At 43.9% G+C, this 18535-nt stretch overlaps 1 protein-coding gene across 3 annotated transcripts in view; it reads left to right on the forward strand.

Moving 5' to 3' along the window:
* The window catches only part of RAD50 (RAD50 double strand break repair protein), a 142160-nt gene that overhangs the window by 9835 nt on the left and 113790 nt on the right, over positions 1-18535 (forward strand). For all 3 annotated transcript variants that reach the window (XM_073878644.1, XM_073878645.1, XM_073878647.1), the window contains one exon: positions 3609-3666. In XM_073878644.1, the coding sequence (XP_073734745.1) occupies positions 3609-3666 (58 nt within the window). The remainder of the gene's footprint in view (positions 1-3608; positions 3667-18535) is intronic.

Here is an 18535-nt window from a genome sequence, read left to right on the forward strand (position 1 = left end):
CCTCCTCCTCCTCCTCCTCCTCCTCCTCCTTTTTTTAAGATTTTACTTATTTATTTGAGAGAGCGAGAGAGCACGAGCAGGGGTTGGGACAGAGGCAGAGGGAGAAGCAGACTCCCCGCTGAGCAGGGAGCCCGATGTGGGGGCTCCATCCCAGGACCCGGGGATCATGACCTGAGCCAAAAGTAGACACTTAACTGACTGAGCCCCCCACGTGCCCCGAAGCAGGACCCTTCTGATGCCCCTCCATAATTCCCCATTCTGGGAAAAGAATAGAGAGGCCCCCACTCTGCTAACACAGTTTGTATGCCTGTATTTGGGGCCAAGGCCAGACTCTGGGCCTTGGCTTTGTCTAGATTATGAGTTTGGGGAGCTGAAGGTGTTGAGCTGAAAAGAGTAGGGCAGGAGGTTGAAAATGTCCCAGCCTGCCCCAGGAATGCCCAGTCACCATTGCCCATAGCTAGAACCTGAAACAGTATATCCAAGACTCCTGGGTCCTGCCCTTTGCACCCTGGGTGTGCGGGCGCAACACGCAGGGGAGGCTGGATAGGGGTGCCTCCACTGCTGGATGGGTGTGTCTATCAAACCATCATCCTTCTCTTGTCCAGCAGGACCAGAGTCCGCCCTGAGGTCCACCTGTGTTCCCAGGGGATTAGTGAGTGGTTCCACTCCCCTAAGTCCTCGCCCCTGGGAGCTCTGACCCTGTGGCAGCAGTGCCCCCTGCTGGCTAACAGGGAGACTCCCCCTTCTCCTGCTTTTGGAAGAGGGTGGAGGGGTCCCTGGGAGAAAAAAAGGTGAAGGGTCAGTGCAGGTTTAAAAAGGGTGGGGTCAGGAATTGAGGACGGACTTTGGCTAGGGCAGATAGGCAGGTGCCACCTGGTAAACAAAGCCCCTGCTTCCTGGTCAGTTGCCTTTGAGCGGGTGCCAGAGAGCAGGGACCCAAGCAAAGACAGAGATGGCATTTTCTAAGATGCCTACTGAAGGAGGCCAGAAAGCAAGGGCCCTGTCATGTATCCACCCTCCCCCCCCACCCCCACCCTGGCATCATGGCCCAGGAAGGCCCGTGTCCTGTACTGAGCACATGTCTCCCCAGGGGGACCCTGGCAGCCCCTCAGACTCCCCCAGAACAAACGCTCTGGGCCCCACAGAGGATTTGTCCTGGGACTGAGGGCCCTGCAATACGCCTGTGAGAGGGCAGTGCCCTGGGCTCTCTAAAAAGAGGAAGAGTCATCATCCCCTGACAGAGTTCCTGCCTCAACTATCCAGTCCAGGCTGGAATGAAGGTGACGCATCAACAGAACAAAATCAGAGAGAGCCCGCGAGCAGCCGCTTGGTTCCTCTGATTCAGCCTCCTCTGGACTCACTCCCTCCTGAGTGCCAGGCTGGGGCCTCAGGACATAGGGACCAGGTTGGAGTGCAGGGTGACATGTCCAGTTGACAGAGGAGTGAGAGGACCCTGTGCAGCCTCTGAGCTGGGAAGTCCACAAACAGGGCCACACTGGCCACTTCCCAGAAGTTTCTGCCACACACACAAAAAAAGAGGGTGGCTTTCCCCAGTGAGCCCTGCCCACCCATGGCCCTGGCATCTGGAGTCCCCACCTCAGATAAGCAGCTTATGGGAATTTGTTTACGTCATGACTCTTGGTTGCATAGAAGTCTGAGGCTTCTTCACCTGACTCCTGGGAGTCCAGGCAGGGGTCTTGACTCCGGGGAAACTTCTCTCCCAGGCCAAGACAGGGTAGGTGTCTGCTGTTCTCTTGGGATTCAGACAGGGCCCAGTGCTCAAGAAAGCTGCTCCTCACTGAGCCCCAGGAGTGGCCGTAGCAGCCGTCTTGATTCACCAGAACAGTGTCAGCTCTTCACAGAGTCTCCTCAGACCACTCACCTACCAGGCTCTCAGGGAGGGGTGAGAAGAAACTGGAACCACCCATGCTCCCCTAGATGCCACGCTCAGTCACCAGGCCTGGTGCCTATGGCCCGAGGGAGGGTGGGAGCAAAGAGCTGTCACTGGTTCATGGGACGGCTGACCCACCAGCCTAAGGATGGTGGGATGGGAAAATCAAGTTGCAGACACCAGGAAGACAGGAGAAGAGTAACAACAGATGAAGTTAGAGTCTAATTTCATTGATAAGCAGGCCTTGTGGAAGCTTTCAGGCTGCGCCTGCCACTGCAACATTGCTTCATGAGCATCCTGTGTGGGCCTAACAGCCCCCACAACCAAGGTAAGGCTGGTCCTGGGTGGGAGCCCACGCCAGAGCCGGAAACATGGCAACTCTGTCACAAAGTTCCCAAAATACTTCTAGAGGAATTGATCTTCTCTTTTAGGCTTCTCTGCAAACTTTCTCTTGTCATTTTCCTGCATGTGTATCTTTCCTCTCCCTCTGCTCAGGGATGCTTTTTGACCGTTGGTGCCATGGCGATGGGTTACTTGACAAATTCAGACAGCAAACATTTGCAATATGGCCAGCTGTCAGGTACAGAGGTAGATGCCATGGTGCAGACATTCAGTGAGAATTTATTGACCCTACGGGACGTGCTAGGCACGGGTCTAGACACTAGGGATATAGAAGCAAACAAGACAAAGTTTCTGCTATCATGAAACTCATATTCTAGTGAAAGCAGGCTAACAGTGGGGAAAATATCATATGGTGATAACTATTCTGCAGAGAAATAAAATAGTATGGTGTCACAGAGATTATGGAGGTAGGTACTTTAGATTTGGTGTTCAAGGAATGTCTGTCTAAAGCAGTGACATGTCCTTTTAAAGATTTATTTATTTCAGAGAGAGATAGAATGAGCGCAGGAGGAGGAGGGGCAGAGGGAGAGGGAGAATCCCAAGCAGACTCCATGCCGAGTGTGGAGCCCCAGGCGGGGCTCGATTCCATGACCATGAGATCACGACCTGACCCGAAATCAAGGGTCGGACGCTTAACCAACTGCACTACCCGGGCACCACTAACGCAATGACATTTTAACTTTGTAAATGATGGAAGGGGTAGCAATGCGCAGAACAGGGCAAAGAGCCCTCGAGGCAGAGGGAGGAGCTGATGTGAAGGCCTGGGGATAAGCACAAGCTCAGTGTTTCGGGGGAAAACATCACTGTGGCTGCAGCATGCTGGGTAAGGAGGACAATGATAGAAGAGGGAAACGGTAAGATCAACAGGGGTCAGATGATGTGGGCCATCTTGGGCCCGCTGTCAGGGGCTTGGGCTTACTGCGAAAGGTATGGAGGGCCTTTGAAGGATGTGGTACATGGGGGGGAAAAGGATCCAATGTCCTTTTTAAATGCTCACTAGCTGCTGTTTGCAGACTGGACTATTGTCCAGTCTAAGTCTTTCTACAAGTGGAAGCAAGACCATAGGGCAGGGCAGAGTCGGGGGGATGATCCAGGAGACATCAACCAGGGTGGTGGCGGCATCAGTAGAAAGAACAGGGGACGGAACCCAGGCAGAGTTCGGAGGGGAAGCCAAACAGAGCGGAAGGAAATGTGGTGGCTACAGAATGGGAGAAAATATTTGCAAATTATATATTGAACATATATCCGAAAATGGGCTTACGTATAGAATGTAGTAGTCACCTCTTATCTGCAGTTTCGCTTTCTGTGTTTTCAGGTGCCTGCGGTCTAGTGTGGTCCAGAAGCAGATGGTCCTCCTGATATATCGTCAGAAGGTCAGTGGTAGCCTAAAGCTACATTACAGTGCCTATATCATTCAGCTCACTTTATCTTATCACATAGGCATTTTATTATCTCATATCATCACAGGAAGAAAAATGATGTATAATTGTGATATATAGTAATATATATGCAATATAAAATATAGATAATACAACAGATAATATATATTGCAGAAAAAGAGATACATTATAGGGTAGTGCATTTTTTTTCCTTCAAATTTTTATTTAAATTCTAGTTAGTTAACATACAGTGCAATATTGGTTTTGGGAGTAGAAGTCAGACTCATCATTTACATACAACACCAGTGCTCATCATCACAAGTGCCCTCCTTAACGCCCATCACCCATCTAGCCCATCCCCCACCCACCTCTCTCCATCAACCCTCAGTTTGTTCTCTATCATTAAGGGTCACTTATAGCTTGTTTCCCTCTCTCCTTCTTTTTCTTTTTCCCCTTCCCATATGTTCATCTGTTTTGTTTCTTAAATTCCATGTATGAGTGAGATCATATGGTATTTGTCTTTCTCTGACTGACTTATTTCGCGTAGCATAACACCGTCTAGCTCCATTTCACTATTTGCAGATGACATGATACTCTTTGTGGAAAACCTGAAAGACCACCAAAAAATTGCTAGAACTAATACATGAATTCAGCAAAGTTGCAGGATATAAAATCAACATACAAAAATCTGTTGCATTTCTATACATCAATAATGAAGCAGCTGAAAAAGAAATCAAGGAATCGATCCCATTTACAGCTGCACCAAAAACTGTAAAATAGCTAGGAATAATCCTAACCAAGGAGGTAAAAGATCTGTACTCTGAAAACTATAGAACACTTACGAAGAGAATTGAAGAAGATACCAAGAAAAGGGAAAACATTCCATGCTCAAGGATTGGAAGAACAAACATTGTTAAAATGTCTATGCTACCCAAGGCAATGTACACATTCAAGGCAATCCCTATCAAAATACCACCAGCATTTTTCACAGAGCTAGGACAAACAATCCTAAAATTTGTATGGAACCACAAAAGACCCTGAATAGCCAAAGCAGCCTTGAAAAAGAAAAGCTGGAGGCATCACAATTCCAGACTTCAAGCTATATGACAAAGCTATATCATCAAGACAGTATGGTATTGGCACAAAAACAGACACATAGACCAATGGAACAGAACAGAAAACCGAGAAATTGACCCACAACTTTATGGTTAACTAATCTTTGACAAAGCAGGAAAGAATACCCAATGGAAAAAAGACAGTCTCTTCAAACAATGGTGCTGGGAAAACTGGACAGCAACATGCAGAAGAATGAAACTGGACTACTTTCTTACACCATATACAAAAGTAAATTCAAAATGGGTAAAAGACCGGGTGCCTGGGTGGCTCAGATGGTTAAGCGTCTGCCTTTGGCTCAGGTCATGATCCCAGGGTCCTGGGATCGAGCCCCACATCGCGCTCCCTGCTCCGCAGGAAGCCTGCTTCTCCCTCTCCCTCTGCCTCTCCCCCTGCTTGTGTTCCCTCTCTCGCTGTGTCGCTCTCTATCAAATAAATAAAATCTTTTAAAAAAAATGATAAAGTGCCTATCCTAAGCAGATCTGAAAAGGTAAATAATTATATTATAATCTGTAGAGCAACCACTTAAAAAAAGATAGTTATAAACACAATAGAAATAAGTCAGTCAGAGAAAGACAAAGATGCATTTAAATGGAATACTAAAAAAAATGTTCAAATAACCCAAACATGCAGAAAAGAGGAAATGGAGGGATGGTGAACAAAGAAACAAATAATAAAATAGTAGACATAAGTTCAGTTACATCAATAATTATGTAAAATGTAAATGGTCTAGGAGTACCGTCAGCAAAAAATGGGCAAGTTGGGAATTCCAAAAGCCCATCCTTACACAAAAGCAGGAAATACAGTGGCAAAAACTGTCAGAATCAGCTTTATTATAACTCTAGAAACTAATTAAAAGTTTATAGCAACACTAGGGAAATGTTTAATCAAGGGGAAAAAAACCCTACCTGAATCTTGGTAAAACTTTGTGATGTTTTAACCACCCATGCCCCATTCCCCTTTCTCCAGTTTGGTGAGAGCCTTGAAGACAACAGCTTGCATTCCCAGTATAGGTTCTTAGTACAAAAGGGAGCAGAATGGGCCTATTCTCAAGGAATTGTGGTTGTTTTGACCTGTCCTTTCAAGTACACGGAACTTCCTCAAGGATAGATCATGTGATAGGACACAAGACAAGTCTTAGCAAATTCAAGAAGATTGAAGTCATACCAAGGATCTTTTCTGACCTCAATGGTGTGACACCAGAAATCAACAATGGAAGGAAAGCTGGAAAATCTACACAGATATGTAAAAGCCAAATACACTTCTGAATAACCAGTGGGCCAAAGAAGAAATCAAAAGGGAAGTCCAAGAATATCTCAAAGCAAATGAAAATAGAAACACAACTTACCAAAACCTATGGCATGCTGTAAAAGCAGTTCTTTCTTTCTTTCTTTCTTTCTTTCTTTCTTTCTTTCTTTCTTTCTTTCTTTCTTTCTTTCTTTCTTTTTCTTTCTTTCTTTTTTAGAGATTTATTTATTTGTTTTAGAGAGGTGGGGAGAGGCAGGGGGAGGGAATCACAAGCAGACTCCCGGCTGAGTGTGGACCTTAATGCAGGGCTGATCTCATGACCCTGAGACCATGATCTGAGCTGAAACCAAGAGTCGATGCTCAATGGATTGAGCCACCAAGGGGCCCCATTGTTAAAGCAGCTCTGAGAAGGCAGTATAGAGCTTTAAATGCACATATAAAGAAATTAGAAAGATCACAAAGATTAAAAAGATAGAAATTTAAAAACCTTCACACCTCCAGGAACTAGAAAAAGAAAAGCAAACTAAGCCCAACGTTAGTAGAAGAAAGGAAATAATAAAGGTCAGTGTGGAAATAAATGAAATAGAGACCAGAAGAACAACAGCAGTAATCAACAAAACAAAAAGCTGGTTTTATGAAAAGATAAACACAAGGGACAAACCCCTAGCAAGACTGAGAAAAAAGTAGAGAAGACTTAAATACATAAAATCAGAAATGAAAGAGAAATAATAAGTGACACCACAGAAATACAGGGCATCATAAGAGACTATTTTGAACAATTATATGCCAACAAATTAGATAACCGAGAAGAAATGGGTAATTTCCTAGAATCATACAACCTATCAAGACTGAGCCAGAAAGAAATAGCAAGTCTGAACAAACCGGTAGTGAGTGAGGGGGTTGAATCAGTAATCAAAAACAAACCTTCCAACACAGAGAACGCCAGGACCAGATGGCTTCATGGGCAAATTCTACCAAACATTTAAGGAAAAATTAATGCCAATCCTCAAACTTTTCCAAAAAAATTAAAGAGGAGGGAACACTCCCAAACTCATCCTATGAGGCCATCGTTACCCTGATACCAAACCCAGATAAGGACACTGCGAGAAAGGAAAACTGTACCCCTGATGAAAATAGATGTAAAAATTCTCAATGAAATATTAGAAAACTGAATTTAAGAATTCATTAAAAGGATTATACACCTTGACCAAGTGGGATTTATCCCTGAGATGCAAGGATGGCCCAACATACACACACCAATAAATGTGATACACCACATTAATAGAATGAAAGATAAAAATCATATGATCAAATCAATAGATGCAGAAAAGGTGTTTGACTAAATGCAACATACTTTCATGATGAAAACTCTCAATAGATTGTTGGGTACATAGGAGGAACACACCTAAACATAATAAGGCCATATATGACAAGACCATGATACTTAACAGGGAAAAATGGAAAGCTTTCCCTCTAACGTCAGAATAAGCAAGAGTGTCCACTCTCACCACTCTTGTTAAATATGGTACTGGAAGTCCTAGCTAAAATAATCAGGCAAGACAAAGAAATAAAAGGGATCCAAGTAGGGAAGAAAGACATAAAATTATTACTGTTTGTTGATGATACGATTTCATATATTGAAAAATCCAAAAAACTTGACAGAAAAACTTTTGGATCTAATCAATGAATTCAGTAAAGTTACAGGATATAAAATCAATACACAGAAGTCAGTTGCTTTTCTATATACTGAAACATTTGAAAAAAATAAATAGTATCAAAAACAAAATAGGAACAAGTTAACAAAGGATGTGAAATATCTGTATAATAGGGGCACCTGGGTGGCTCAGTCAGTTAAGCGTCTGCCTTCGGCTCAGGTCATGATCCCAGCTTTCTGGGATCAAGCCCCTGTTGGGCTCCCTGCTCAGTGGGGAGCCTGCTTCTCCCTCTCCCGCTCCCCCTGCTTGAGCACTCTCTCTCTCTGTCAAATAAGTAAAATCTTAAAAAAAAAAAAAAAAAGATCGGTATAACAAAAGACACAAGACTTTGCTGAAAGAAATCAGAGAAGACACAAAGGCATCCCGTGTTCACAGATGGAAGACTGAATATTGTTAAAATGTCCATGCTACCCAAAGCCATCTATAGATTCAGTGCAATCCCTATCAAAATTCCAAGGGCATTTTCACAAAAGTAGAAAAACAATCCTAAAATTTATATGGAACCACAAAATATCCCAAGTAGACAAAGCAATCATGAGAAAGAAAAACAAAATTCTCCTAAGTGGAGGCATCACATTTCCTGATTTCCAACTATACTGCAAGTCTACAGTAATGAAAACAGGATGGTATTGGCATAAAAATAAACACATGGATCAACAGAACAGAATAGAAAGCCCAGAATTAAACACCTACATCTAGAGTCACCTAATATTTGATAAGGGAGCCAGGAACATCCAGTGGGGAAAGGATAGTCTCTTCAACAAATGGTAATGATAAACTGGATAACCGCATGCAGAAAAATGAAACTGGATTCCTACCTAACACCACTCACAGAAATTAACTCAACGTGCATCAAAGACTCAAACATAAGACATGAAGCCATAAGACTAGAAGAAAGCATAGGAAACAATCTCCTCAACATTGGCCTTCGCCATGTTTCTTTGGATATGACACCAAAAGCAAAAGCAACAAAAGAAAAAATAAAAGGTGGGACCACATCAAACTTAAATCTTCTGCACAGCAAGAGAAACAATCAACAAAATGACAAGGCATCCTACAGGATGGGAGAAAATTTTTGCATACTACATATTGCATAAGGGGTTAATATCCAAAATTTATTAAAGAACTCATAGAATTCAATAATAACAAAAACTCCAATTAAAAACAGGCAGAGGAACTAGATAGACATTTCCCCGAAGACGACATTTAAATGGCCAACAGGTACATGAAAAGGTGTTCAACATCACTAATCATCTGGGAAATGCAAATAAGAATCATGACGAGATATCGCCTGGCACCTGTCAAAGTGATGATCCTCAAGAAGACAAGAGAACAAGTGTTGGGGAGGACATAGAGAAAAGGGAACCCTTGTTTGTTGGTGGGATTTTAAACTGGCTCGACTGCAATTGAGAACAATATGGAGGTTCCTCAAAAAATTAAAAATAGAACTACCATGTGATCCAGCAATCCCACTTCTGCATATACATCCAAAGGGAATAAATACAGGATGTCCAAAAGATATCTGCAACCCCATGTTCATCGCAGCATTATTCACAGTAGCCAGGATACAGAAACAACCTAAGTGTCTGTCAACAGTTGAATGGATAAAGAAGATGTAGCGTATATATACAATGGAGTCCTATTCAGCCATGAGAAAAAAAAAAGGAAATTCTGCCATTTGCAACAACATGGGTGGACCTTGAGGACATCATGCTCAGTAAGTCAGAGAAAAACAAATACTGTATGGCATCTCTTACATGTGGAATCCAAAAAAACTGAAATTGTAAAAGCAGAGAGTGACATGGTGGTTACCAGGGGTTGGAGCATGGGGGAAATGGGAGAGGTATTGTTTAAGTTACAAATTTGCAGCTAGTACATAAATAAGTCCTGGAGTCGTATTATACAGTACAGTGGTTATAAATACCAAAACTGTATTACAAACATTAATAGATAGACGTGCTGGCTAATGCTGTTACAACAATCATATTGCAATATAAATGTATCAAACTTATATATACACCTTAAATGTACACAATGTTGTATTTCAAATATAACTCAATAAAAAATATAAAATAATAAAAATAAAAACTTACTCTACTGTTACAATAATCAAAACAGTGTGGTACTGCCACACACACATACATATCAGAATTGAGAGTATCACAATAAACACTTACATTCATAGTCAATTCATTCTGTCTTTTTTTTAAAGGATTTATTTATTTATTTGAGAGAAAGAGAGAGAGTGGGGATGGAAGGGCAAAGGGAGAGGGAGTCTCAAGCACACCTGTCTGAGAGTCTAAGCTTGGAGCCCGACTCGGGGTTCGATCTCATGATCCTGAGATCAGGACCTGAAACAAAACCAAGAGTCGGATGTCTAACCACCTGCACCTCACAGGCACCCCAGTAGTTGATTCATTTTCAGTCAAGGTGCCAAGGTAATTCAGTTGTATTTTCTACAAATGGTGTTGGGACAAGTAAATATCCTTGTGCAAAATGAAGAATTTATACACTTGCCTCACATCACACACAAAAATTAACTCAAAATGGATAAAAGATCTACATGTAAGGGCTAAAGCTATAAAATGTTTAGAAGCAAACATAGAGGAATATCTTTGTTACCTTGGATTAAGCAAAGATTTCTTAGTTATGACCCCAAAAGCACAATCCATAAATGAAAAGTTAACAAACTAGGCTTCAAAATGTAAAACTGCTTTTCAGAAGAGACATCATCAAGAAAATGGACAGTCAAGCCAGAGACTTCAAAGTATTTGTAAAGCCTGTATTGAATAGGGACATGTGGGTGGCTCAGGTTAAGCGTCTGCCTTCGGCTTGGGTCATGATCTCAGGGTCCTGGGATAGAGCTCACGGCAGGCTCCCCGCTCAGCGGGGAGTCTGCTTCTCCCTCTCCCTTTGCCCCTTCCCCTGCTCGTGCTCTCTCTCTTAAATAAATAAATAAAATATTTTTTAATCCTATATTGGATAAAGGATATATCTAAAATATATAAAGAACTCAGAAGGCTGAAAACAGAAAACAAAGAAATGAGAAACAAGAGAATAAACAGAGAACAAAAAGTGAAATGGTAGACCTAAGCCATAATATATCAATAATTACACCAAATGCAAATGTTTTGACATCATTAGCCATTAGGCAAGTGCAAATGAAAACTACGATGAGATACCACTCCATGTCTAGGAGAATGGTTAAACTAGAAAATAGTGGCAAAACCAAGTGCTGGTGGGGAGATAAAGCAGTTCAATTCTCGTACACAGCAGATAAACATACAAAATGATACACCACTTTGGAAAATAATTCGGCAGTCTCTTATAGTCAAACATCCACTTACTATAGGACGCAGCAACCCTGCTCCTAGGTATTTATCCTAGAGAAATGAAGATGTATGTTAAACGAATACTTATAGCAGCTCTGTTGAATTGTCAAATACTGAAAGCAACTCAAATATTCAATGAGTGAATGAATAAACAGACTCATACATCCATGCAATGAAAACTCAGAAAAAAACAAAAGTAAGGAACACAACACAATTTGAATGAATTTCTAAGTCATTATGCTGAGTAAAAGCAGCCAGTCTCAAAAAGCTACCTACTGCCTGATTCCATTAATCCAACACTCTCAGAAAGACAAAACTATGTTGATGGAGATTAGATCAGTAGCCTCCAGAGGCCCAAGGGATAGCACCAGAGAGTTTTTATTCTGTATCTGGATTGTGGTGGTGGTTACACAAACCTAAAATCATGGAACTGTTTACCCAAGTTGTTATTTTCACTGTATGTTAATTTAAAAATAAAATAGGTCACACAAGGAATACGCTATTGATGCATGGCAACAGTATGGGTAAATCTCGAAATAATTCTACTGAGTCAAAGAAACCAGGCCGAGTATGATCCCATTTTTATAAAATTCTAGAAAATGCAAAATGATCTATAGTGACAGAAAACCAATCTGTGATTGCCTGAGGGTGAGGAGGTGAGGAGGGCTGATTGATCTGTTCACTATCTTGATCATGGTGATGGTTTCACGGATGCATACATATTCCAAACTTAATAAGTTGTACACCGTGGGTCCAGTTTCTCCTATGTTAATTATATCTCATAAAGTTGCCCTCGAGGAACACAGGATCCAGTGACAAAAAATGGGCAGTTTTGTAACCCAGGCTTATATGAATGGTAGCTGTGGGGTCCAAAGCTGGAACTCCCTTCACCCCACTGAGAAAGCCTCCTATGGCTGGTTACCATTAGCACTGTTTAACTTTTGTAGGCACAACCGGCATGACCGAAAACACACAGCCAGCTCATGATAAGGCTGAGCATTTGAAGAAACTTTCCGCTCTCTTCCCAGTGCTCTCCCAGCACTGAATCTTTTGTCCTCATGGTGTACCCCAACCTACCATTCACAAACTGCGTGACCTTGAGCAAGTTCCTTGGCCTCTCTAATCCTCACTGTTCTGAGCATCGATGAAACACGGATAATAAAAGTGCCCCACCTGGCAGGGTTGGTGTGAGGACTGAATGACATCAAGGCTATAAAATAACATGTCCCCATCTGACAGAGGATACCTCTGGGAGGATTTTTGTCTTATATCATACATATAGATATGTATTACATCATGCATGTAACACTTTTGATGCTGAAAAGAGAGCGAGAAAGACCGGCAACTCTGGGTCAGGACACTACAATCCTAAGTAAGGCTGGGTACCTTCCCATCCCACTTACTTCCTGGGCCCAAGAGAGAGCCCCATTCCAGTTCACGGACGGGGCCATGAGAGACTCAAAGAGCTCATTGATGGCAGAGCTGGGACTCCTGACTCCTACCTAGCCCAGTGCTCCGACAACAAGAGCAGAGATTTGGGACCAAGGCCAGAGAGGAACCAGAGAAATTGTCACATGGGGGCTGGAAGTGGGAGAATAGAGGAGGTAGTTGATTGGGAAGCTGTTTGCAGACTCATAGCCTGCTGCGGTCTGGGAGCAGGGTGAGAAGGCAGGAGGGAATGAACGAGTCACACTGATTACATTCATTCATTCCTCCGTCTGATATTTATGCATTGCCAGCACCATGCTAGGATCTGAGGGATGAGTAAGAGGGCCCCTCGCCCCAGCGCTAATGCTGATATAGGCCTGAGGAACGAGGTGATTAAAAGTGACATTTTGGCACAATTCTAATTCTGTCATGCATTTGGTCCCAAAACATTGGGCAGAGTCACCCTCATCCCCTGGGTTTGTTCTTGCCACCCACTGGGAAAATGTTTAGCGTGGGGAGGAAGAAGCTGTGAGGCACTGAGTGGTCAAGAGAAGGACTTGAAACCAAAGATGGGTGCTCTCTAGGTCCTCCACACCTTCCAAGCTCAGAGTCCCACCTGACTTCTCTCCTTGACTGGACTCAGCCCACTCCCGAGAGTCAACTGGGTAGACACCCAGAAATTAACGGCTCCTTTGCGGAAGACAGAACTCATTCCGAAGACTTGGCTCTGGCCTCAGCTGGTGGATGGGCTGGCTGCCGGGAGGATGAGTTTGGGAAGCCTGGTGATTTGGACTCCGACATCCGACAGTCAGTTCTTAACTTCTGTCAGCCACCAGAGGGCGGTGTTGGGGCACGTCAAAGCCCCAGAAAACTCTGCCTCTGCCAGGGGACAGTCAACAGAGCTTAACTTCCTTCAGCCAGGCTTCATTTGTTTTCCTGATGTGTTTTAAGCACCGTAAACTCAAAGAGCCACTGTGGGTACAAGGGCTTCAATGGCAGCCTTGCAGCCAGTTCCAGAATTCCGCGTTAGTAGGAATCCTTGGGGAAATACCTGGAACAGCCGATAGAGGGGGGTGGAGAGCTGAGATCGTGGGTCCCTCGGTGAACAATGAATTGAGGTCGCAAAAGGGCTCCCGAAATTGCTCTGTATTAGAATTGAACTGGAATTGGGTGAGGAGGAAGGAGGACCTGGCAAGATGGCACAAGGTTGGAGTGAAGAGGAAAATCCCCCACAGTGGGGTGGTCACAAGACTCCATGCTTCTGCCGCAGAGAGATCGGTGTAGCCGGTCAGCTTTGCTGTGTGGCCAGGACTCCACAGAAAGGGCTGCGTTCTGCATTCTGTGCAGAATAGGAGCAGCTCTGGTAGAACGTCAGGATGAACCACACAGCGGGAGCAGGGACCCAGCAGTGGTCATGCAAACCCAAGGCCCTTGGGGATGTGCAGCCACCTTGGCAAAGGCTTTGGACTCGCACGTGGGCAAAGATGAGTTTGAACCTGCTCATTCAGGTCTCAGGAGCCTGGGAGAGCCCAGCTTGCATCTGTGTTATGCGAGAGGGCTCCAGGGCCATGACGTGAAAGGTGTGGGGAAAGGAATCAGGGAGCCCAGGTCCAGGGAGCCCCTACCAACCTGCAGAGAGAACAGAATTCGAAGAGGACTTTCCCTGCAGAAAGTGGAACTCGGGTATGGATCCTAAGGGAACAGAAGGAGCTGCAGGGGTGAGAGAAGACAGATCAGGCGTCCACTACTAGCCCTGCGTGTCGGGGTCCTGTCTCCTCCAGCTGGTCCCACACCACCGCATATCACACACGGACCCAAATCTGAGCCACCAACCCCTAGAGCAGTAGCCTCCTAACTTATTTCCCTGATTAAACATGAAAACCTCATCTCTTTCCCACATAGAGGCAAGAGTTCTTTTAAGAACTGAAGTCAGATAATGACCCTCCTCTGCTTTAAACGGTCAGCGACTTCCCATTACTACGAGAAATGTAGAGTCCTCTCTATGGGCAGCATGGGCCATCTCTTCCCTCCCTAGCCTCATCTCCTGCCACACAACCGCTGTGTTCCAGCCATATCTGTCTTCCTACTGTTCCTCAACCGCACCAACTTCATTCCCACTTTGGGACTTTTGCCCTTCTGTTTAGCTATCTCTTCCTCCCAGACTTTCACATATATGGCTTCTTTTTATCAGTTAGCTCTCAAATGTCACCTTCTCAGGCCTTCCCTGACATGTCAGGTTGCTCCCCAGCCCCTGCCCAATCTCCCTCTATCACACGAGTCCCTAGCCCTCATCACTACCTGAAGTGGCCTTTGCTTATCATCCAGTGACTCCTTCTCCACTATGATATAAACACCTTGAGGGCAAGAGCTTGCCTGTCAACTTCACTACTCATCTTTAGTGCCTGGCACCTAGAGGTGCCCAGGAAATGATTTTTGAAAGAATAAGTGTTCCATCAACTCTCTTTGGTAGGTTTGGTGATCACTTCCAAGGTGAGTTTAATTCTCCCAAAGTGTAGGCAGTAGAAGCAGAATTTGAACTCAGGCAGCCTGAATTTTGTGCTAATGCTTCGACTTCAACCTTTGTTGTTTCCCAGATAGCACTGACCACAGTCTATAGTTGTTTTGCTTGTTTGTTATCCAGTCCCTCTACTGGTTTCACACTGCTAGACTAGGACTGCGCCCTGCCCCTTGCAGTGTTGCCAACGCTTAGAACAGCCCCTAGCACACTGTGAGTGCTCGGTGTTTGCTGGGTGAGTGGATAAACACCAAGCAAACAGACAAGTGAGGGATGGATGTGAGGAATAGGAGCGTGCCAGTGGCGGGGGACTTTCCCGGGCCCTAGCAGGAGTCTGGTGCCCAGAGCCCAGCAGTGCCTGGGCAGAGAGACCCGCTAAGAAGTTGCCTCTTGCTGTTGCAGAAGGCATCTTTCGGGGCGGATGGTGGTGGCCTTGCTTGCTCTTATAGCGAGGCAGGGTCACCTGTTCTGCGGATCTTCGAACTTGGGGTCATTCCCGGACGCGGGGCCTGTGTTTGGCCTTGCTCCTGACGGTAGCCGAGAGTCCCACCTGTCCACTGGGGTGATACCAGGGCTCTGGGGTGGATCTGTGGAAACAGCTTCTTTCCCACTCGTTACGTTATGTCAGCACCTTTTCAGCTTCTGAGAAACAGGAAGCACCATGATGTGTGGTGGGGTTTGAAAGGATGATAAGAGACATAATCACATTTCTTTGGTTTGGGCATGGAGGACTGAGGTTCCTGTTTGCTCTGACACGAACATATTACCTTTTCCCTTTAGCCAGAATTCTGGAGGATAAGGACTGTGTGGGAAATACGTTTTAGAGGGGAGAAGAACAAGGGGATGAGAGCTTTTAAAATTATTGTTATGAAACATCATACATACAAAAAATGTACAGTTAAAACACAACAAAATTTTAAAAATCCATGTGTCCACCACCCCATCCCTGAGAAGGTGACCCTCCCATAATGTCCCACTCCCTCCCCACCAGAGGTAGCCACTATCTTGATTTCTGTGGTTAATCATTTCTTTGCTATTCTTTATGGTTTTATCACATATGTAAATATCCTTAAATTATATATGATTTTATTTTATCCATTTTTTTTAAAGATTTTGTTTATTTATTTGACAGAGAGAGACACAGCGAGAGAGGGAACACAAGCAGGGGGAGTGGGAGAGGGAGAAGCAGGCTTCCCGCGGAGCAGGGAGCCCGATGCGGGGCTCGATCCCAGGACCCTGGGACCATGACCTGAGCCGAAGGCAGACGCTTAACGACTGAGCCACCCGGGCGCCCTATTTTTTACCTTTTTATAAATGGAATCTCGTTGGATATATTTAGGACTTGCTTTTACTCTTCGACAAAATGTTTTCAGACTCACCCATGTTAACCCAAATAGCTGTACATTCTTTTGCTTTACTGCAACCCACAGTGAATGACAAAACAAGAATTTGTCTATTTTATACTGACGGGTATTTCTTTTTCTTCTTTTTTTTTTTCAGCTTTAGCTATTAAAAACAGCGATGCTAAAAGGATGTTAGGTAAATACTAAGGAAATCTGAATAAGGTATAGACTTTAATTAACAATAACGTATCAGTATTGGTTCATTAATGTGACAAACGTACCATCCAATTGTAAGATGCTCATAGTAGGGGAAATTGCATGGGAGTATATGGGAACTCTGCACTCTTCATCATTTTTCTGTAAATCTAAAATTATTTTAAAATTAAAAATTCTGGGGGCATCTGGGTGGCTCAGTCGGTTGGGCATCTGCCTTTGGCTCAGGTCATGATCCCGGGGTCCTGGGACTGAGCCCCGCATCGAGCTCCCTGTTTGGCGAGGAGCCTGCTTCTCCCTCTCCCACTCCCCCTGCTTGTGCTCTCTCACTCTCGCTCTCTCTCAACATAAGTAAATAAATAAATAAAATAAAAAATTTGGTGGGGTACCTGACTGGCTCAGTCAGTAGAGTGTCCAACTCTTGATCTTGGGGTCGTGACTTCAAGCTCCATGTTGGATGTAGAGATTACTTAAAAATTTAATTTAATTTAATTTAATTTAAAAATTTGTTAAAGAAGGGCACGTATGTGGCTCAGTTGGTTAAGCGTCTGCCTTCGGCTCAGGACATGAGCTCAGGGTCCTGGGATCGAGCCCCGAGTCAGGCTCCCTGCTCAGGGGGGCGTCTCCTTCTCCCTTTGCCTCTCCCCGGCGTGAGCGCGCGCTCTCTGTCTCTCTCTCTCTCTCTCAAATAAATAAAATCTTTTTTAAAAAAAAAGAAAAAAGAAAACCCAATGCTGTTATGAACATACTTTCTTAAATGTCCTAATGTCCATGTGCAAGAATTTCTTTAGAATGTCTACCAGATTGAAATTCTGGGTCATAGAGTACACGTGTCTTCAATGTTCTTAGCTCTGCATTTCAAGAGTACCAGTTTTTACTGTCCCACACACAATGTATAAGAATTCCTTTTACTTCACATCCTGGACAAGACTTGTAATAGCTTGACTTTTTAAATTTTTGCCAGTCTGGTGGGTGTGAGATGCTATCTCATTGTGGTTTAATTTTGTATTTCCCTGACTACTAATAAGGTTGAACATCTCTTTATGTTTATTGACCATCTGTGCTTCCTGTTCTGAGAATATGCTTACTCATGCCATTTACCTTTTTTTTTTTTTTCTGGTGGGTTATTTATCTTTTTCTTATTGAGCACTTATCTTTTTCTTATTAAGAGGACTTGTTACTCATTCTGAAAACGAATCCTTTGTCATCTATACATAACACAAATATATGTCCTAGCTTATAACTTGTCTTTTCTTTTACTCAGTAAATTTGTTGAATGTTGAGTGTATATATCTTTTCCTTAAGGATCTGTGCTTTGGGGGTTTTATTTATGAAATACTTCCATTCACTCTTGTTTGCTCCTTTAGATCCACTTCTTTGGCCTTTTCTGTGTTCTGGGGGCAGATTTGTCTGGACTACATTAATGACTTCTTTGCTTCTGGGCTCCCCGTTGGGTTTGGCCATGAGGAGCCCTGACAGGCAAACTAAGGGTGGGAGCTCAGTGAAGTCAACGTGTTTGTCCCCCCAGCTCTGTCCTTGTGAGGCTGCTGCAGATTAACTGTGTCCTTGATTGAAGACCCCAGCTCCTACTGGTGGCCCTTTCCCCATAGTCCTCTGTCTCTTGGAGTTTCACCAACTATCCCTCTCCTCTTTCAGCTAGGATTGCCTTTTCCCTCCTGGTTTCCCTACGTCCTGTTCTCACTGTTATAATGGCCCCGTTATTAAATAAAATTTCCTTAAATTACCCAGTTTCCTAAAAGTATTCCAGCTGTCTCCTGATAGATATGCTCACCCCAAGGTCATATTTTTATTTCATTTTATTTATTTATTCACTTATTTATGTATTTATTTTTATTTTTTTTTAAAGATTTTATTTATTTGACAGAGGGAGACACAGCGAGAGAGGGAACCCAAGCAGGGGGAGTGGGAGAGGGAGAAGCAGGCCTCCCGCTGAGC

Source organism: Callorhinus ursinus, unplaced genomic scaffold (assembly GCF_003265705.2).
Source record: "Callorhinus ursinus isolate GAN/ISIS: 27379988/994484 unplaced genomic scaffold, GSC_fseal_2.0 scaffold30, whole genome shotgun sequence".
NCBI classification, from domain to species: Eukaryota; Metazoa; Chordata; class Mammalia; order Carnivora; family Otariidae; genus Callorhinus; species Callorhinus ursinus.